The sequence below is a fragment of the Cyprinodon tularosa genome, unplaced genomic scaffold, assembly GCF_016077235.1.
Source record: "Cyprinodon tularosa strain WSP-4 unplaced genomic scaffold, ASM1607723v1 ctg134, whole genome shotgun sequence".
Lineage (NCBI taxonomy): Eukaryota > Metazoa > Chordata > Actinopteri > Cyprinodontiformes > Cyprinodontidae > Cyprinodon > Cyprinodon tularosa.
Genome location: NW_024038158.1, coordinates 1,572,639 through 1,594,409, shown reverse-complemented (window position 1 = coordinate 1,594,409; position 21,771 = coordinate 1,572,639). Strand labels below are relative to the sequence as shown.

At 40.5% G+C, this 21,771-nt stretch overlaps 1 protein-coding gene across 1 annotated transcript in view; it reads right to left on the bottom strand.

Moving 5' to 3' along the window:
* Nucleotides 1-366: 366 nt before the first annotated feature.
* The window catches only part of LOC119778499 (protein FAM124A), a 43,066-nt gene continuing 21,661 nt past the window's right edge, over nucleotides 367-21,771 (bottom strand). Inside the window, exons 3-4 of the mRNA XM_038277755.1 lie at nucleotides 15,133-15,899; nucleotides 367-1,980 (exon numbers count right to left, since the gene is read on the bottom strand). Of these exons, the coding sequence (XP_038133683.1) occupies nucleotides 1,162-1,980; nucleotides 15,133-15,899 (1,586 nt within the window). The 3' untranslated portion in view covers nucleotides 367-1,161. The remainder of the gene's footprint in view (nucleotides 1,981-15,132; nucleotides 15,900-21,771) is intronic.

Below are 21,771 nucleotides of genomic sequence, written 5' to 3'. Positions count from 1 at the left end.
AACTATTTCAAATTTATTATCTGATATGAGAACAAGACTTTAAAAATGCTGCAGCAGCTGGGATTTAGTTTCTTTTCAAACCAACTACTAAAACAACGCACCTTTAAATGATGATGTGATATTTAAGGACAGGTTAAATGTGCTAGTTTTCACATTTTGTTGTTTGTATGCAACAAAGTTGTTGAACAATACTACAATAAGACACTTTTTTATGGTTTAGCCACAAATCCAGCAGCAGAGTGAGGGATGTTTTCTGGAATAAAAAGCAATTTTAAAGCTGCTAGACTTGTAATCCGCTCAATATTTTTCTGCATATTTGATCATTTTGCAGTAAAACAATACATTTAGCTTTTATTTATTTGTCACTATTTTTATTTTATGTTACAGATAAATACAAAGGAAAAGATTTGAGTCCCAAGAAGTCCAGTTTGTAGTTGCCAAAAGTCAAGTAAAGGAAGAAAATCCTCTGGTCAGGTGAGACCCAAATTTCCTTTTTGGATGCACACGACCCTGAACGTCATCCTTACTGTGAATCACGGTAGTGACATCATCATGGTGTGGGGAAACTTTTCTTCAGCAGGTAGAGGGAGACAGGTACGATAAGGGAAAATATACAGAGCTAAATACAAGGCCAAACTTGAAAAGAAACCTCCCGTGGTTTTGAAAATAATTGAGACTGGGGCAGATGCTCATCTTTCAGCACAAACTCTAGAGTGAGAATGAGCTATTTAGCAAGAAACAATGCAAGTACTTCACTTTCTAGCTTTAGAAAACCGTATATTCTCCTAAAGCCAGCTGTTTTAACTACAGTAAAAATGTACAGACAATAGAAAACAGTATATCCCCTGCCTTTTATTGATCAACCATTTTGCAAAGCACTGTAGATAGACCTAACTGTGCTATAAAGGTAACATTTAACCTGGAACAGGAGAGGATTATATTTTAAAGAATACAAAGTTCTGTACAGAATTCTGATTGATCCTTTAAAGGAGGATAAAATTTGGCTGATATTTACAGAGATCCTATCTACATCCAATAAAACACAAGACATGCCTCAAGTTCTGAGGTTTACTCTACTTTCACTATAAGCCACTAGAGGGCAGAGTAGATTTGTGTTAACCGATCACATCTGTGGCCAAATTCAATCCTTTCAGCTTTAAATCAAATGTAAAATTCCTGCTCTTCTTCTATCCTGTCTGCCTCTTCAGTCAGTGCACTAATAATGCTGCAGCTGTCTGACAGGTTGATGGAAACTTCGCTTGAGGACGGCGCGGCACTTGTGCTTAAGCTGCCACTTTGGAGACGTGCTTCCATCAAGGTGGACGGCGTGCTGTTGATCGAGAAGCTGTTTGGCGTTCGACCCAAAGTGGCTGATTTGTAGGCATTGTCTGGGATATCAGGAGAGAAGGTGGGTCTGACTTCTTCCGGAGGCGCTGATAATGGCCGCGGGGTCAAAGGCAGGCTGGATTTGATGTAAGCAGACACCACCGAAAGGTCCGCACTGCTGCCGTGATTCACTTTGTTTCCCGTGTCCACATCTGTCTCCTCTGCACCGATCAGTGAATCCACGTTCAGGCGGAACGGGGGGACAAGGGAGGGTCTCCTTTTAAGGGAGCAACTCCGGTTGTGGAGGTTGAAAGATGGGACAGGAGCGTTACAGGCTGCAGTGGAGCCTGTTGAGCCCAAGCTGGGCACGGAGAAATGGGAGCCTGACTGATAACCCCTCCACTGGGACTTGAGGAGGTCAGGATGTTGTTGGGTAGACCACTCCTCCTGCTCATCCTGCTCCTCGCAGGCCAGAGGGAGGGAAAGGTTGGAGCTCTGGTGGCCTCCGGGACGGGAGGTCACTCTCGGCTGGTGGCGGCGGTTTTTGTGTGAGTTGACGGTGCGGGTAAAGGTGCTTGGAGCTGAGAGTGGCTCAACAACAGCAGTCGCTATGTAACAGGGGTCTTGTCTGTTCCTCAAGCTTCCACCTTGAACCTGAACAAAAAGAAATAACACACAGTTAAATACAGGCTAAAAATGAAATCTCTTCAAGATAGCAAATGAATCTCAAAACAGCCAAATAAGCTTTTGTTCATGGCAGTCACGTTGACCTTCTGTTGTAAGAAAAGCTTGGGTGGAACTACTAACAATAACACTGGACCTGTTCCACTCCAAGCTGAAGTCAGCCCTGACACCCAGCCAACATGGGGGAAATAGCAGCTGCTTGGAGCCGAGCTAAACTAAACAGATTGCAGTTTTTATTAGTTTTATCCTTTACATATCCACTTTTGGCCTCAGTGGCTTGTTAAAAAAATTCTGCTGTTAAACAGTTTCAAAACCTTTAAATGTATACCAAAGAAGCAGGGCTATAAAAGACATGCACGTTTTAAAGCATTCAGCCATTTCTTTTTTCAAAACATTCCATTAATTTTAACATAACTTGTCGATGTAAAAAGTCTGCAACTCTATATAGTCTTGGTGACAAACTAAAAGAAATATTGTCTCCTAAGCGTAACTTTCCTGTTTTGTAGTTAGAGGTGTAGAATATGTCAGGTCAAACTGTCATCATGTTTTCAAGCTTCCTCATGCCAGATGTTTTTAGTCAGTTGGTTTAAGTTTATCTGCTTGTTATGAACACATCAGGGTTAGATTTAAACAATCAAGATGCTAAAGCTTAGGATGAGTCATCAGAGAAAATCAAAACAGGTGACATGCCAAGATATTCCAATCTGAGACAGTAGGAAGTAATTTTATGACGTATGATGCATTAAACCCGCCTTATAAAGCAGAACTTTTTACATTAATGTCCATTTAAGGGGAGTGTTGGATTAGTGGTTAGAACAGTGCGCTTGTGCTCTGAGAAGGTTGCAAGTTCCCGGTTCAATCCCCACAGACTTCACTCTGGGTCCCTGAGCAAGACCCTTAACCGCACACTGCTCCCTGCAAAATCGCAGCCCACTGCTCCCCAAGGGGAATCGGTTGAATGCAGAGGTCAATTTCTCCAGTGCAAGATCAATAAAGTTAAATTATTGTTCCAATATTTTTAAGGGTAGCCTTAAAACTTTCTGTTTGGATAAAGGTTATAGTTAGAGTGGCTCAGGTTATCCTGATCTATCTCTACAGTTATGCGTTACGTTATGCTCTCTCTGCTTTTTCTCATAGTAGCTTTGCCTCGTCTGTTCCTGTTTGGCTGTGACGCCATCCTGGAGAGAAATATCAGCTGTGCTGCTGCTATCAACACCTTTGATTATAGATGTTGAAAATCGGCCTGTTTTTCAGTGTAGTCCTGTTTCTCTGACCGTGACTGAGTGGATGTGCTCTCTTCGTCCTCTGACATGGAAGTTGGCTCGGAGTTCGTCTGCCTGGCTGTGTGTTTCCTGGACGGGGCCGCCTTTTACAGCTGCCTTTTGTATGTCTGCTTCTGCCTCCGTGAACCTCAGTTGGCCTCTGCAGATGGGCGCTCACACTGAGCCTGGTTCTGCTGGAGGTTTCTTCCTGATAAAAGGGAGTTTTTCCTCTCCACTGTCACTACAAGCATGCTTAGTGTGAGAGAGTGCATTCAAGTCTATGAGTCGATGCAATCAACTGGTTTTCCTAAGATAGAAACTTTGAATTGATTTGACTGGATGATCTGGTGAATTGTAAAGTGCCTCGAGATGACGTGTTGTGAATTGGCGCTATATAAATAAACTGAATTTAATTGACTTAACATTTTTCAGTAGAACAGCACTGAAATATCTAGACATTAATGCAGTCCTGGTAATAATGATGAGTTTTAGTCAGTTATCAAGTAAAACCTAACATTTTCTATTTCCGTTATTTATATTTACTAAAACAATTCTTATCATTCAAACTCCAAATAATGAGCAGGTGTTGTTACTGCCTCCTGTGGCCAAAACACAGAACTGCAGCACTTTACTGCCCGCTCTTTTAGCTCGCCATCGTACTTGGAAAGTTTTTTTTTGTGTTTTTTTTTCCACTTTACATCAAGTTGAGATTGGTGTTCGACTTAAGCTGGATACCGGTCGCTTCTGAGTATTCAAAGAAATCCATCTTGAAAATACAGCTTTGATTGTTTGCCAGGATTGGACCCATTCAATATGGACACGCTTGACGTCACATCTGAAAAACAGCACAGGAACTTCTGACCCGCAGGACATTCATGAAAAATAGGCCACAGGCTTATAGATAGATCAGCGCTGAGGTTTTAGTCCTAAAGGGTAAAATAAAAAGGCTATTTTAAAGTTATTTTTTTTGTAAAAATCGGCATAATGTCTCTTTAAATCTAGTCTAGGGTTGAATCCTTTGAAACCTTCCATACACTTTAAATAATGGTCATTGGGGCCCATTCCTTATGAATTAATATAGGCATTGTAGGGTCGGACACATCTTTCAGCTGTGGATGCGATGGACTTAAAATAAAGAATTTATAGTCTCTGAACTAAACTGGGTCTCTTAGTCAACCCATTTAATCCCAGGTTTAAACTTCCTGGCTCCTCGTTGTGCCATTTACCTAAGAAGTGCTTGTTTCTCCTGCAGCAAAAAAACTAACAAAAACAAAACGCTCAGCCTGAAGCTGTCATCATAGTTATTAAAACAAAACAACTAAATGTGAGCGTCATCAAACCTCAGGCAAAGTGATGGTTTCTTCCTCCCTGAGTGGCATTTCTAGTCCAAAGCTGGTTTCATTGAGGTCTGGGCTGACACAAACAATTTACACCGAAACGCATGCATCTCCTGGACACCTCACCTTTCATCGATATGATGGTATCCTTCAGGATACCACTTCCTTGTACAGAGAGATACACATTAGGTGCTTCTTGCTTTCTGGCTTTCCAAACCGTTTCCCACAGAGTTAACTTTTCTCCCTCCGCTGCTGATGCCTCCCATTAGTTGCAGTTTCATGTATCCAGCGGAATCAAGCCTCCGCAGATTTACCCCCTTTTCCAAACAACATTTTTCACTGCTGGTGTGTGTTTCAGTGTCATTCATCTCCATCAGAGCCTGCTCTGTTGTAAAAAAAAACGTGTATCTTGAATTTCTGTGGGTTTATTGCTAAAACAGGTGCGTTTTAATCAAATCTAAGATCCTTAAGGTTTCCTAGAGCTTTTTGTTTGCTCAAAATTGAGCAATGCTGAAGAGTAAGAACTTCCTTATGTTATACTTTGTGCACATGTGCCAAAATAAAACCCTGCCAAGGTTACAAGAATAGGGAGGAGCCTATTCAGGGTCATTAACATCCATATGTGGGGCTCTTATAGAAGGAGGTGCTCGTCACGCGACGTACAAGAGGTGAAATACGTATGAGAGGAACCCCCAGGGCGTTCAAACCGCACTAACGCTGTACTCCGGTCAGGCACTTTATGAATCAGAGCTGCAGCTGGAGAAACCATCATAATCCAGACGAGCCTCATATGCTCGCTTTTAGAGCAACGGGCGTTACGAAAGGATTTGTCAAAACGTCTGAAAACGTAAAAGACATTTATTTTCCACAGAGATGCAGGTTCAGAAACATAAGAACCAATAATTCGTCACAAATGTAGAAAGGTTTTGTGCTTGGCTGCAGTAGTGCTCAGATCCTTTTTGGTGTCAGTAGAAGGTCTCGGCTTTGTCTCTGTTTCTGCTGCATGTCTCATTTCATGTCACTGCTGATCGTTTCTCCTTATGTCTAGTCAGATACCTGCTTTTTTGTCAGCTTTCCAAAACATACAGGGAAAAGTAGAAGCAACAACTTTCCACACAGATAATTATTTCCGAGAGCACGGAAGTGTGGGTGTGAGAGACTTTTAAAATCTCTTCAAAAACATTCTGAAATTTTCCTAAAAGCAAGAGCTTAAAAGTTGAGTTGCAATTTTCATTCGATGTACTGATAGAGGATTTCTCCCACTATGAAATATTCACGAGGATCTTCTGATGTAATGGTTGTCTCCGAAACCTTAGCATCAGCCTCATTTATCCCTTTCCAATGAAGATGAGTGTTTGGGATCTTTATCCTTATATCTATGCCCAGCTGTGTCCAAAACCAAAAATTAGACTGGTATCATCACCCTCAGATAATAATAATTTGGGAAGTTGGAGAATAATAGGAACCACAAAGTTCTGGAAGAAAAGAGCAGTCATTGTCCACATTTGACTGAGAGGGTGCTAAACAAGAATGCCACTCCCAACATGGCCGCCCAAAAAAGGTTTGGATGTTTGTTTGACCAAGAATGATGTTGGAACAAGTAAGAATTAAATTTCTATACCAAAGAGCATCATTCCGTCCAGGCAGCATCCAAAGTGCTTCTTTTTCCTGTCACTGGTAGCGTTTGTACAATAGAAAAACAAATCATAAAATTTTATAATCAACTCAAATCGATCTTTAAATGTCTGTTTCTTAGACGCGCAACTGTCTGCTCCTACTGGAACTACTGGAAACAGCAACTACACACATCAGTTAGCTTTATGGGTTGGAACCTGATTTTAACTAGAATTTTGCGCATAAAATCTGCGTCAGAATCAGGAAGCAAATCCAATAGGATGAGATCTACCAATATGAAATGAATTTTGTTCCATTATTGGTACAAATAAAAAAAGAAATATTTTGTAAATGGAATTTTGAAAAACAAACAAACCATGTTTTGTAAATTAAGAATGAGAAAAAAATTACAATCCAGAAAGAAGCTAAAAACAAATATGATAAAAAAAAAGGTTTTGAAAGTAACTTTATTTGTTTAAAAAGAATTTCTAACACTGAAATTGAATATTATATTTTTCTTAGTTCTTCAAAGAATAAAAAAATATATATTTTTACAGATTTTTTTATTTTCAAATTTTATTTAAAAAAAATAACTTTTTTTCCCCCAAATTTCTTTTTTTCAGATCAATTGTTACAAGTTGCATTTTCTTCAAATTGTGTTTCACGGATCACATTCTCTTCACTTCAAGCCCCATACAAACGCTTGTTCTTTATGCTCACATTGATCCACATAAATGCTGTCACTAATGTCGATGTAGACCAAGAGAAATGTCATTGCTCATTACTTCAGATGAAAGCCCTCAATCTAAATAACAGAATAAAAAGCATTGAAAATATCAAATCTGTAAAAAGAAAAAAGAAAAATATCTAAGAAAAAAAAAAGCGAAAATGCTCTCAAAACCTTTTTTTTTATTAAAATGTTTTTCAAAGTTTCACTTCAGGATTGCATTTTTTTTTTTTAATACAAAACATATTCTTAGTTTGCAAAATAATGGAACAAAATTCACCCCATATACCATCTGATATAAAGATTGCTCAAACAGCTAGAACTTTTCAATACAAAAAGAATGTTAGGAAGATGTAATCTAGTAAGGGGAAACTCAACCAAATATTAGTGCAGGTTTGTAAATCATGTGAGAATGTACAAATAATTCTAAGTCACTGTTAATTAAAAACCATTTAAGGTGTTTCTCAATAAACACAGTTTTAAACCAGGCGCAAACCGACAGGGAGCGAGACTTGGCACCGATTACAAAAGATCTGCCAAGAACGTGAACAGAAAAGTTAAATACATGTTTATACCTGACAGGGAAGAAGTAGTGAAAAATATCCTGCAGCAAAGCCAAAAAATGTGGCTAAATCTGCAGACAAAGCTGACTCTCCTGATGAGTTAATTTATGGTTGTGAGTTTATTCTCTTGCATAGCTTTCCCTTGAGAGTCTGTATAAATCAATGGATGAACTCAGGTCAGCCATTGTTTTTCAACTGTCATTTTAAACCCTTAACATCATCACTTGACTGCTGCACGTTTGGTCTTTATGGAGCCAAAAGTGAGAGAACTTAGAAGAAGTGGGACTGGAGAGCAATACTTGAACCTCAGGACTTCGATTTGTTGAGCAATTTAGTTTCATCGCTCGTTGATGAAGAGGAGTTAATCCAGTTTGCTGAGACATAAAAACTTGTAAAAATTGTTTATTGTTTGTTGTATTCTGGGAAGCTTACACTCAAAAGGATGATGATAAAATATGTCAGAAAGTCTTCTAGAATCAGAGCGGTAGAAAACTACTGTAAGATGTAAAAATCAGTCAACAAACAAGTGTTCAGAAAGTTTCTTGATCCTGACAGAAAGGTTTCCAGGGTTTTTCCTAAAACCCCCATAGAAAACCTCCTTCTGCCCCCAAAAAGTGCACAGAATGCTGATTTCTCTCCATTATGTTTGTATTGTAGCCAGGACTAAGAACCTATGAACATTAACTATTATTTTCAAAATAAAAAAAATAACAAACCAACTAATTGAACATCAAATTCAATAAAAAAGCATTTGTTCCTGGATAGAAAAAAAAAGTGAAACCAGAAATAAATAGCTGTTATTTAACCAACAATAAAAAAAAAAAAAAAAAAAAAACAAGCTTTGCATCTTTATAAGAAAAGTTGTAGGGAAATCATATTTAAATGTCAAATCATTCTGGCTTAAACATGTATATAACTGTACTCTATCAGACAATATTGTCCCAAAAGTTATACAATTTAAATTTTTTTGTTGTTGTTTTTATGGCACTAGTGGCTCGTTTTTTTGACAGCTGACAGTTGATTGTGCTTATTGACTAAAAGGGATTGTTTTGTAAAGTGCTGGACTATGTGTAGTAGTGACGTACCAGCTTAAATGAACCTACCGTATTATTTAAAAAAAAGTACGGTAAGGATTCTTTGATCAACCGGGATAACGTTGGTTAGGGTTGATGAAATTAATTTCAAACAGATTTAAAGCAAACCTTCAAGAAAACCTGTTTTTAACCTTAAAGGAGAATTCCGGTTTTTAACACTTTTAGCCCATTTTCTGTAGTGTCCAGGATGAAATCGAATGATCGACACCAAAATTTTGACAATTGATCCTGTCTCTGCTTTTTGGCTCATGCAGAATCCCCCCCTGGCTGCTTCAGAATGGCTTCCAGAGTGCATGTCCGATAATGTCCTTAAAACAACCTTAAACGTTCTTTTTTTAAAATATCTTACTCACCGGGTCGTCAGCGCTGTTCAATGACGTTCCAAAAAAAGTTTCGTGAAGAAAAACCGTTCCTGTCTTGTTTTATTTAGCATTTTGTAAATCCCAGAACTATTTTTTCCGATACATCACAACCGCTTATAAACTTCCGCTTCCGGTTCGAATCTGAAGCGTTGCACACTCCAGACCACTAGTTGGCGACGGTATCCTCTACCGTCAAACTCAAAGTCCAATATGTCCTCCTCAAGAATCCACCTTTCGTATTCCATTTTCAGAGTTTTTTAAAGTGTTTAACAGAGACGTTAGCACCTCGACGTCGGAGTACACAGAGTGAAGCAGAAACACGTGCCTTGCGAAAAGACTACAACTAAGCGTAAACAGGCCCCATTTCCGTTTCCGGTGGCGGAGGGATATTGACTATTCCAACAGAACTCAATGGGATTTACAAAATGCTAAATAAAACACTACAGGAACGTTTTTTCTTTACAAAAACTTTTTTTGGAACGTCATTGAACAGCGCTGACGACCCGGTGAGTAGCATATTTTAAAAAAAGAACGTTTAAGGTTGTTTTAAGGACATTATCGGACATGCACTATGGAAGCCATTCTGAAGCAGCCAGGGGGGGATTCTGCATGAGCCAAAAAGCAGAGACAGGACCAATTGTCAAAATGTTGGTGTCGATCATTCGATTTCATCCTGGACACTACAGAAAATGGGCTAAAAGTGTTAAAAACCGGAATTCTCCTTTAAAGTCGTAGGGAGGTCATATTTAAATGTCAAATCATTCTGGCTTAAACATGTATATAAATGTACTCTTTATCAGACGATATTGTCCGAAAAGTTAGAAAATTTCTATTTTAAAAAAAATCCTGTCTTTAAATCTGTGTTTTTTTTCCCATTATCTTATGCAGTCCAGTTAGTTATACGTCAGCTTGTACACCTAAATTCGGCCAATCATATATCAACGGTCAGCTGTCAATCAAATTTTTTTCGGTCATAGCATCTTGATTCATATGTGATATTCATATAAGAATCATTTCCTTTCCCATTGAGTTCCATCCCAGAGTTCACTGAGATGGACGTCTGTGTCTTTAGCAGGCGTAGAGCTAACAGAACTGGCAGCGTTGCGAGGCAAGGGCTCAAACATGTACGGCTGTAAGCCTTCTACACCAAACCAAGCTTCTGCCGCCCTGGCGTCCTCTTCCACAACAACTTCGTCCCCACTTTCCTCCTCGAAATAAATAATTTATGACGGAGGAGAATCCTCCACGACCTCCGACACAAAACTCTCCTCATCTTGCATGTTTCCGCTGTCCATAGTGTTCCTTAACAGTGTCGTTTCTACATCACCAATTTAGTCCTACTTGGTCCCAATGGAATTTTCCATTGGGAACCTACTAGCACTAAGTTGCTAACTGGTTAGCAAGATGCTTTCGAGAAACTGGCCACAACCAAATTGGCTTTCGAAATCCCGCCCTCTTGATAACATTGACTTTATTCACTCATGCACCACTCGGGAGAATTCGGAAATGAAACGGTTGGAACAGCCGCTTCCCTAAGCTGTCTATTTGACCTTTGACCCAGTCTCCAACGTTTTGCTGCTTCCATATAGATAATCAGATTATCATATATATTATGAGAGTCGTGCACCACTCCGGAATTCAGGAAAATTTAATATTGGAACAGCCGTTTCCCTATGACTTTTACTCCATCATAGTGTTGCCCACTAATTGTTTTTTTTTTTTTTACATTTTTACCTTTTAAAAAGCTTGCACAGCTCATTTGAATGTAAAACAGTAATACAAGTTTAAGTGTTTTTTCCCTCTCAGCCGTTTCTCCTGTTGTCTGCCATCCTTCTCATCCTCTTATTCACTTTGTCTCTTCTTTCAATGTCTTTGCTTTGATTCCTGAAGTGGTTGCATGCCTGCATTCTTGGCTCTCCTACACAGAGTAGGAGGCTGTAAAGATGTCACGAAGCTGTCATTTCAACCTCAGTGGTACTTAAAGGAGGCTAGAGCGAGTCGGTGTTGTTTCTCAAACAGATGGGTCATGAGAGAGTCTCTGCATCAAGCCTGATGATTAGCAGCAGGGGGCGATGGGTAATGAGGTTACTGATTTGACGCTAGTAAGACCCTCAGTGTTTTAAGCTCTAGCTATATCAGGATAAGCAGGTCTGACCTTAGTGAGGCTAATAACCCCACTGCTGCTGCCCAGCACACCTCAAAACATAAACTACCGGTTTGACAAATGTATAATTCAGCTGAAAAACCCATCAGTCTATGAAACTCACATAATGAATCACAATTTATTATGTGAGATCATTGTTAGCTAAACAGCTTAGAGTTAAATTAATAAGCCAAAAAACAAACAAACAGGGAGATAAAATTAACAGGAGCTCTGAGGTTGTTTGGTAAATCTAATGTTCAACCTGATTGAATCAAGCACAGAAAAAAGAAATGAGAAATCTTAAAGAATGTGCCTATTTTTCAACACAAAATATATTCAAATTCAACAGTTATGATAAAAGCAGGAGGAAAAGTGTGAACATTCCAAACAAAACTGTTTGTAATCATTGAGAAGTCACTATTTGTTAGCCTGTAACTAAATATCTTCTATTGCATGTATAAACTGTCCAGTCCAGCTGGTACTTAAGCATTATACATATGGTCCATTGTCATGACAGATTAGCTGGTTGTTTCTCAGTGTTGCACCAATCCCGGTAATGGATTGCATCTTAATCAGCTTGAACTTTCCAAACTACTTATGTCACACCGGCTGGACACATATTCCCTGTGAAACGGATACCCTCAAACAACCACCTTGTTGTGTGAGGTCTATCAGAGAGAGCACATTGGCTTACACAAGCTTTCCAGCTAGAGTCACTGTAATTCAAACAAAGCATTGATACTCAGCGTACAGTTTTAACATTTCTTATGGTTACAACATTAAAATTAAAAACAGACAGGAAACAGATACACTTCTTTATAATAACCCTAAAATAAATCCCCATTGACTGTCAGATGTCCTCTAATTTGGTGTCAAGTAATCTCAGAATATATTCAGCTGCTCAGTAAAGGCCAAAAAGGTTTGCAAGAGAACATAGAGTATGAAGGAGCACAGCAGGTTGGGGATAGAAAAGCTAGACGTCAGCCTACACTGGACGGTCCAGAACAGGATCGGAAAACCAGACATTCAGCCTCCATGGTAACTAATGCAAAAAGCCAGATTGATAATAAGTAGCACTGGGTTATCTGGAATCTCTCACATCAAATCTTTTTGGGGAAAAGGAGGGACATTCTAATTGGGCAGAGAAACACCTAGTTTTGTCTTAACCAGTCAGGGTAACATATAAATATGTCAGGAGATGCCATGAGAAACCACAACAAGTTGATGTGAAAGCAGCAGCTACGCCTCTATCCTCCTGTGCTGGTTATTTTATTTTGGTTTGCCTGTGATTGTCATGATCCTGGTGCTGATGACTGGCTTAATTAATCATTTCATTCACCTGTCTACCTCTGCCCGGTTTATCATTACCTTTCATCTGATCCACTTGCTCCTGCTTCTATTTAACCAGCCCTCTAACCAGTCTTCAGGGCCAGATTATTCCTGAGCCAGTGAGATTATTCACGAGCCAGTGTCATAACCCTAGATCATTCACTAGCCAGTGGTGAAAGTGTTTCAGTGTTACCTTAGTGTTTCTGATTTGTTGTTCTGCCTCTAAGCCACTATGCCTGCTTGTTTCTCACTGATCTGTTTGCCTGACCTGTCTTTGGACCTGCTGGGATCTTCCTGTTTCCTGAACTTGGAGCAGCTTCCTGGATTTCCCATCAGAACCTCTTTAGATTTCTGATCTCCTGGTTCTGAATCCTGAGCACATCCTTGATACCGGCTTTGGCTTTGCCCTCTGGAATATCCTGCCTTCCTTAGTCTACTCGGATCTGATCTCCTGCTTGTTCTACGTCCTCTGGGATGTAGAACAAGCGTCTGGAACTCTATGAGTCCCTGAGGGTCTGGGACTCTATGAGCAGCGTATGTCGCGTCTTGTTGTCAGCGCACCGGGCGTGAACTAAACTATAAAACCAGGTTAATGACTAACATGTTTATAATGATCCTCCATCAGATTATCCTGGTCACTAACCTGTTTCTCTCCAGCAGAGGTTCCTGCTTTAGATACCCTTGCTGCTGTAACTTAAGATCCTATGCTTTTAATAAACATTTTTGAGTAATCCCACAGTCTGTCTTGCCTTGAATACTCTGTCCCCTGTTCTGTGCCTTGATAGTGGGCTTCGAAACTCTTGTTTTAGTTGCATAATACTGCACCGTGATTGGCCAACCCATTTTGAGTTGAACAGCTAAAGTGGGAGTCGGACAAGATGGATTCTCGTGGTTTTGTAAACCCACAAATACTACAAGAATTCAGCTTGCAGGCAATGTTCCCCAGAGATCCATAGCTCAACTATAAGTTGTGCATGCCATAAATCTGGTCTTTTTGGAGGAAAAGCGGGATGAAACCTGTTATTGAATATACACTCACCGGCCACTTTATTAGGTACCCCATGCTAGTGACGGGTTGGACCCCCTTTTGCCTTCAGAACTGCCTCAATTTTTCGTGGCATAGATTCAACAAGGTGCTGGAAGCATTCCTCAGGGAGTTTGGTCCATATTGACATGATGGCATCACACAGTTGCCGCAGATTTGCCGGCTGCACATCCATGATGCAAATCTCCCGTTCCACCACATCCCAAAGATGCTCTATTGGATTGAGATCTGGTGACTGTGGAGGCCATTTGAGTACAGTGAACTCATTGTCATGTTCAAGAAACCAGTCTGAGATGATTCCAGCTTTATGACATGGCGCATTATCCTGCTGAAAGTAGCCATCAGAAGTTGGGTACATTGTGGTCATAAAGGGATGGACATGGTCAGCAACAATACTCAGGTAGGCTGTGGCGTTGCAACGATGCTCAATTGGTACCAAGGGGCCCAAAGAGTGCCAAGAAAATATTCCCCACACCATGACACCACCACCACCAGCCTGAACCGTTGATACAAGGCAGGATGGATCCATGCTTTCATGTTGTAGACGCCAAATTCTGACCCTACCATCCGAATGTCGCAGCAGAAATTGAGACTCATCAGACCAGGCAACGTTTTTCCAATCTTCTATTGTCCAATTTCAATGAGCTTGTGCAAATTGTAGCCTCGGTTTCCTGTTCTTAGCTGAAAGGAGTGGCACCCGGTGTGGTCTTCTGCTGCTGTAGCCCATCTGCCTCAAAGTTCGACGTACTGTGCGTTCAGAGATGCTCTTCTGCCCACCTTGGTTGTAACGGGTGGTTATTTGAGTCACTGTTGCCCTTCTATCAGCTCGAACCAGTCTGGCCATTCTCCTCTGACCTCTGGCATCAATAAGGCATTTCCGCCCACAGAACTGCCGCTCACTGGATGTTTTTTCTTTTTCGGACCATTCTCTGTAAACCCTAGAGATGGTTGTCCGTGAAAATCCCAGTAGATCAGCAGTTTCTGAAATACTCAGACCAGCCCTTCTGGCACCAACAATCATGCCACATTCAAAGTCACTCAGATCATCTTTCTTCCCCATACTGATGCTCGGTTTGAACTGCAGGAGATTGTCTTGACCATGTCTACATGCCTAAATGCACTGAGTTGCCGCCATGTGATTGGCTGCTTAGAAATTAAGTGTTAACGAGCAGTTGGACAGGTGTACCTAATAAAGTGGCCGGTGAGTGTACATTTCTGTTTGCAGTTCGAAAGTTCCATATAAGAATACATGGCTAACACATAAAAGAAGGTAAACTGGTCAGATTACACCAACTTTGATCTTTTCGGCCAACATACAAAGCCCTGTTTGAGCTAGAAATAAAGTCAAGTGCAAAGCGCCCCAATTCAACCATCACCACCATGGGTTAAAATCTACCATAGGTGACCATGTAGCTACCTTAAAATGTCACCTACAATTAAGTTCAAGATATACTCTCTGTGTGTGCCGTGTGCGAGCCCATAGAACCGCTGTACCTGTTTATAGTTGACGCGAATGTAGATGCAGTACTTGCAAAATCACAGAGGGGCAGTTATCAACATAACAAGCGTTTTTGTTCGCTTTTTATCATTTGTAGTGTATTACAACCTGAGGAAGCACCAGCAAAGATTATCAACAGAATCCTCACCTGGAGCAGGATTTTATTTCCATCATAGTCCTCCGTCTGCCAGCGGACGTCACTGATAGGACTGCAGGGGTGTGGCAGCAGTGGGACCAGCACGCCAACGTCTCGTACTCTCACCTCCATCACTGCGGAGTCCAGAACTACAGGATTCTGTCCCCGTGGGAGTTTCTTAAATGACAGCTGGATCTCCATGTCAGGGTTGGAGTACACCACAAAGAAACAAAAGTCCTCCTTCTTCTGCGCTACACGTCGCTGTAGCAGTAGCTTGTAAAGCCGGACCATGTCAACATAGTTTTCATGGCGACAGTAAACTGTAAATCGGACAATTTCCTTGCCGTAGTGCACCTGCCGGACAGCCCAGAGTGGAGTGCCCGGTGACAAGGTAAAAAAGTCCTGACTGCAAGGTGTGAGAGGCAGCATGCTGCGGCCATTGCTGACTTTTTCAGTATGATGGTAACGCCATGGCGGTCTCTGAAGAGTGCGGTGCAGCATCAGAATCCGCTCCTCACCACCGTACGCTTCCTGCAGGAAGATGATGACCGCCATGGCTGGCTGAGACCCCGAGGGCGGACTGCCGTTTTGGTACCGCTTCGTCCGAGGCCGCTGGGAGGAGGACGCCCGCTCAGAGACTCTGAAGAGCTGCAGTTCAGGGTGAACCCACGCCAGCACGGCGTCTGCAGCACGCTGAAGGAACTTGGCCTGGCCGGGGTCAGTGATGAGGTGGATGCTGACGAGGAATGGATCTTGGAGCTCACCCATGGATAACTCACCTCCAGAAGCACACATGCAAAAGACAAGAAAAACAATTTAGTAATATGAAGTATATATCTTTGTTTTTTGTGCCAAATCCTAGAGACCATGTTTATTTAGACTTGGCTTGGACTTAACTCTGGAAAGACTTAAAAGAATTAGGACATTTTCAGATAACGATCCAGGTAAAACAGAACATTTCGGCGTGAGAGGAGAAGCTTAGTTTCTCGCCTGTTATTCCTTTGGCTTGATTATTTTTCTCTTTCAACTTTTCCATCTCACTTTTGTTTCTAAAATCACCTTTTGCTCTTTACGGTCTCTATTCCACTCAGCCAAAACCAGCTCCATCTTTTATTCCAGTTTTTGTTGTTTACCTTTCTCTTCCCCCTCTGCTGCCCCTCACAGAGGAGAGGGGCAGGGGAGCAGGGCAGACTCATGTGGTGTGGGGCTCCTCTGCGAAGACTCATTAGTGCCATCAGGAGTCATTACTGTGGCCCAGAGGAATGTCTGAGACCACAGGAAGAGCGACGCATTCAGGTGTAGCCTCTTCCTCACCCCTGGACTTGTTACCATTTACCAACTACTAAAGTCAGGTTCTCTGCCTGCATGTTTAACATCTTTCTCTATGTTTATTCCTCCTCTCTCTTTTTAAAGGTTTATCCCTGCAGTCTTTAATGGACTTCTCAAGGGACTCATCCCATTTCACTTTGCCTGTGAGAAAGAACGCTCAGTCTGCTTATCCCCGGCAAAGCAGAGTGTTTGACTGTTGCCAGAATCCCTCCATAAAGCATTGAAGTCAAACAGGGACGGCGTCTGTATCACCATTTCCCACTGGCCTTTACACAAGAGCAGTTTCTGCAGGACCAAAGAGGTGACATTTCTGAATCGTTCTGATCAGGTTACTGTAAAAGCCACCAGAGGCAAACTGAACCAACATGTCTAAAATAATAAAGTCTGAAAGTTAAACATTTCTTAAGCTAATTAAGCAAATAAAAAAGGGTATCTGTATTATCCTCAGAGTTGGTTAAAGTTGTATCAGAAAAAAAGTGGCGGTTCTTTCAAGGATGGATGAACAACCCCTCCTTCTGACACCCCCTCAAACCATTGATGTCCATCTATTCTTCCTACTCTATACTAAAACTCAACATAAAGGCAATGTTACACATGTTCTGGTGTTAAATTAGTGAGATTTAATTTTTCTGAGACTTAGCTGCCCCTATGCCCAATATGCAAACCCCAGAGCTGAAGATACAAATTGAAATAAAGATACATAAAAAAAATACTATTATAGGCCCAGAGTTTAGAATAAACACTGGCTAATGTTATATGACCATAAATGTTATATGATGTTTCTGTTGTTCTGCTTTATGCACAAGTGAATTAGGAGCCTAGTGAACAGATATGGCTTTGTTATTGAGCGTTCAGTCAACAACTTAACCGATATGCATCTTGAACCTTTTGGTCATATCTTTATGAGTGATTGAGGACCCCTCTATAGTTTTACTCAATGACTGTTTTCCCTCCTTTTTCTTGTAAGCACAACAGAAGAGGTTAAGGAGGTGGGAGCTTGCAGCCAATCCTTAGAAAATGTTTCAATCAAGCCAAAACACGATCCTTTATCATGGATAAGCAGCTAATTTCTTTTTAGATTCCTCCAATCATCGTGCTGCTCTTTCAGTGTCTTTGCAAGCATGTCAAAGTTGATTTGTAAATCTTTAAAGGACAAATGTTTGGTGCATATATAAGTGTTAGCCCCGATACCTGGCTGTGAAGTAATGGCCAATACCATACCGATAGTATCTGTCTGAAACTGATGTGTGTGTATATACATGAAGAACTGCATACTACTTGAATGTAAAATAATTGCCATCATGGCTTTGTCAAGCTGCTGCCTACCTTTGTGAAGCAGGAAAAAGACTAATACAAAGTGAATACAGTACAATGTTTTATTGCCTACCTGGAATGGGTGACAATAGAATAAATTTTTGGCTCTCAAAATGGTATCGGTGCCCTATTTGTTGGTACTCGCCAATACATATACAACCATTTTAGTGCTGGATCAGGGCCCCACCGGATACTGGTATCGGTGCAACACTAGTTCTTATCAGTGAAACTATGTTGTCTGTAAAAAGAAGAAAATGGAAGAACTTTGTGTGGTCGTTGAACAATTGAACAAACTTGTTATCCTCTACAAGCCAGTTCACTTTAGCAGAGCTATCCTGAGGTTCTACATGGACCAGGGTCTCTCTTTGGGCCCAATCTGAGCTGAAGAAGTAGAACCTGGGTATTTAGACACTAGAGGCTAGGTTTCTGTTTTCACCCAGAATAAAGGGAAGGCTATTACTAAGTAATCTCGTTATCAACTTTAACATTAAATGTAAAATGTGACGAATTCTATGTGAAAACATCGATTAGCTAAAAAACATGATTGGTAATACCTTAGACCGGCTCTGCATACTTTATTCAGTTCCTGTTTTGTTCTAAAACCCAGCTGAGAAAACCAAATGTTTTACATCCTTCCTGTTGAGATTATTTCTACTTCAGTAACTCTTCGTCTCTGTTAGAGTTCAACATCTCTAAACAGAAATAGTTTGCACATAATCGTTATTTTTATGTTTATTTCCTGACATCTTCAGACGCCTTTCTAACATGCCATTAGTTTTCAGAAATGAGCTCCACGCAGGCACGGCCTCACTAATGATACATTTTGACCACAGAAGATGTTTTAGGGCAAGGCGAGAAGCCATGCTGACTTTGACCTGAACTGTAAAATAAATTAGATGTGTTTCCATCATCCTTTTGTTGAGCATTTTGAAGTGTTGCATTAAGAGAGCTTGAGACAGGAAATTGTAATGAACTTCATTTTGCAAAAAAGCTTATATGGTTACTTGAGGTGGTTTTTCACTTTTTCAAAAAAGCGTAAAGGCACTAAAACAGACGATGGAAACATATTTTTCGAATAAGTTTCGAATATGTTTCACTGCATCCTGCTGTTCCCGCTCTCTCATGTTCCTCCGTTGTCCCACAAACTTGCCCCCACTTCCTCACCGCCTCGGCTGTCTCTAGACCCAGAGCTAGTTCCTGATTGTCCCTCTTGCGTTGTGGCGTGGAATAACATAGCGCAGACCACGCTTCTAAATTGGGCATAAATCAAAAATATCTGCAACAAACTCACTGCAACACGCTGCTTTATAACTTTATAACCAGCCGTTAACAAAGAACCCAACGACTGCCCATTCTCAAGGGATGGACCCGTTTGTCCGGTTCGATTTGCATGTTTTCTAAGGCAAAACAAGGCTTTGTTTTTGGTTCACTCTATAAAGCCTCAAACTCAACTCTATTTCTGACATTCTGAATTGAAAAAGCTTCTTGGATGGGAAGCAAAACGTCTTCAATCTTGGAAACAAAGTTCAGTGGATTGTTTTTGAACCTTTTTCTAACTTTTCTGGAATGACTATGACCTGGATGACTGGTAATTTTCACCACCAATCTCAGCTAAATTTAGCTCCAATTTGCCCAATTGCCCCATTCGTATCACTCAAAGTCCATCACATTGCCAGGCGTTAATTTATTCCTGAACGCACCTTTCTATGGGATAACATGTAAATCCTTGGATCCTGTCATCACCTTCATATTCTGCTTGAATGCACATTTAGCCTTTTAAAGCCTAAAAGCAGAAAATAATTGTCTGAAAATTCAAATTGTCATTGAACATTCTGTCAAACAAAAAAAAATAATTAGATAACTTTTTTGTATTATTTTTAATACATAAGGCATTTTTGTGCAATTTAGTTTAAAATTGTCTGTTCACTACATGTGCCTGATTGTACAAGTCACAAATTTCAAGAGCTAAAAAAATCACTTTGATAATGTAGAAGTTTTAATAACTCATATACAGTGGGGCAAAAAAGTATTTAGTCAGCCACCAATAGTGCAAGTTCTCCCACTCAAAAAGATGAGAGAGGCCGGTAATTTTCATCATAGATATACCTCAACTATGAGAGACAAAATGAGAAAAAAAAAATCCAGAAAATCACATTGTCTGATTTTTAAAGAATTTATTTGCAAAATATGGTGGAAAATAAGTATTTGGTCAGTTACAAACAAGCAAGATTTCTGGCTCTCACAGACCTGTAACTTCTTCTGTAAGACGCTCCTCTGTCCTCCACTCGTTACCTTCATTAATGGCACCTGTTTGAACCCGTTATCAGTATAAAAGACACCTGTCCACAACCTCAAACAGTCACACTCTAAACTCCACCATGGCCAAAACTAGAGAGCTGTCAAAGGACACCCGAAACAAAATTATAGACCTGCACCAGGCGGCACAGGTCCTTCTATCTGGTATCTTAGGAGAACAGTGTGGTTCAAGTAAGGCAGATGAGTGCACATAATTGTTGACCCAAAAAAAAGGAAAGTTCACTTTAACCAAGCCAGAGGAGCACTTCAAAACAACAAAAGGGTTAATACCAATAGAACCAGTACAATAAATGGTGGACAGAGCCGAGGTTTAGCGAACAAGCAGGATGCTAAAAGTAGAAAAAGGTCTTTAAAACCTCTGTAAGAGAACACCAGCATAAAAGGGGCATATTGGATTCACCCAGACATCATAATCATCTATTGTCATTTATCTAAGGCTTTTATTTTGGTAGTTGTTTTTTCAACACTACTTTTAACTTAACTGAGCACTTTGCCTATCAAATTGCTCAGTTATTGTTGAAACTTTCCAGTCATTTATCTGTGTTGACATCTTGAAGCTAAATAACTTGAAAACATCTGGTAAAGTGGCACAAAAATGTCTGTTCAGCTCTGCCTTTCATAAACATATTATTTTCAAATAATTAGTTTTTTTTAGAAAAAAAAGTCAAGTTTATTTGATTTTAAAAGCAAACATTTGTTTGGTAACGGGAACCCTATTTCAAGTCAAGTGAAACATACCATGTGTTTGTATTTATGGTGCGCCAAACCAATAGGTACATTTGCCCAAATCAGCACATTAGGCTAATGCATTTCGTCTTGCAATAAATTTTAATGGGACTGCAGGAGAGAGGAGAATATTTCAGTGATTAAGCCATGCCTTGCAAGGGGGAATCAGGGAAGTCTGTTTGCAAATCTCCAGAGGAGTGTGTCTCTAAGCTCTTAATCCACCTGAGCCTTGGAGCTGAGGCTGATGTTCAGCCCTGGCAGCCCGTAGTGCATCATCATGCATGGGCACAGCTATTATCAACAAGGAGCTGAAGACAGGCATTTCTTCTGTAATTCTCAGAGACTTTTACTCTGGCTTCGCGTTCTGGTGTTAACTGGGACCACATGCTCCCAGGAAAACCCGCCGATGATGATGTGAGATAACACAGCAATCCCTCCAGTGGCCCCTCCACATATGAGAGCCATTAGAAGTGAAAACTCAGCTTCGCCTCACAACGCGTCTATGTCTCTGTGTGCATGCATGTGCTGGAGAGCAGCAGTCACAGCTTCAGCTCGTCTGGCTCTCTGTCAAAGCAAGTGGAGGAAGAAATTCAATTCACTTTGTTTCTTATGGTGAAGATGACATAAAAAGAGAGATATTTCCCTTTTATATCATGTTGGCTGACTTCTTCCCTCCCAAAAAACAGTAAACACATCCGTAATGTAGCACACAGTTTGCCAATAATCTTTCATCCTAACTATCTGCTGATAAAAACTGTTTTTTACAATGAATTTAAGTGTAAATGGAAGTAAATTATATTCAACTTTATAAAACTTTTAAGCCAAACAGCTTGCCAGGATAAAGTTTTAATCGATGCAACACCAGTATCCGACTGAAGCTGACGTCATTACTGGACTGATACCAGCAAGTGATCCAGGATGCAGTCTGTTGTTGCTACAAGTCCTAATTAACCCTTTTTTTTCTCG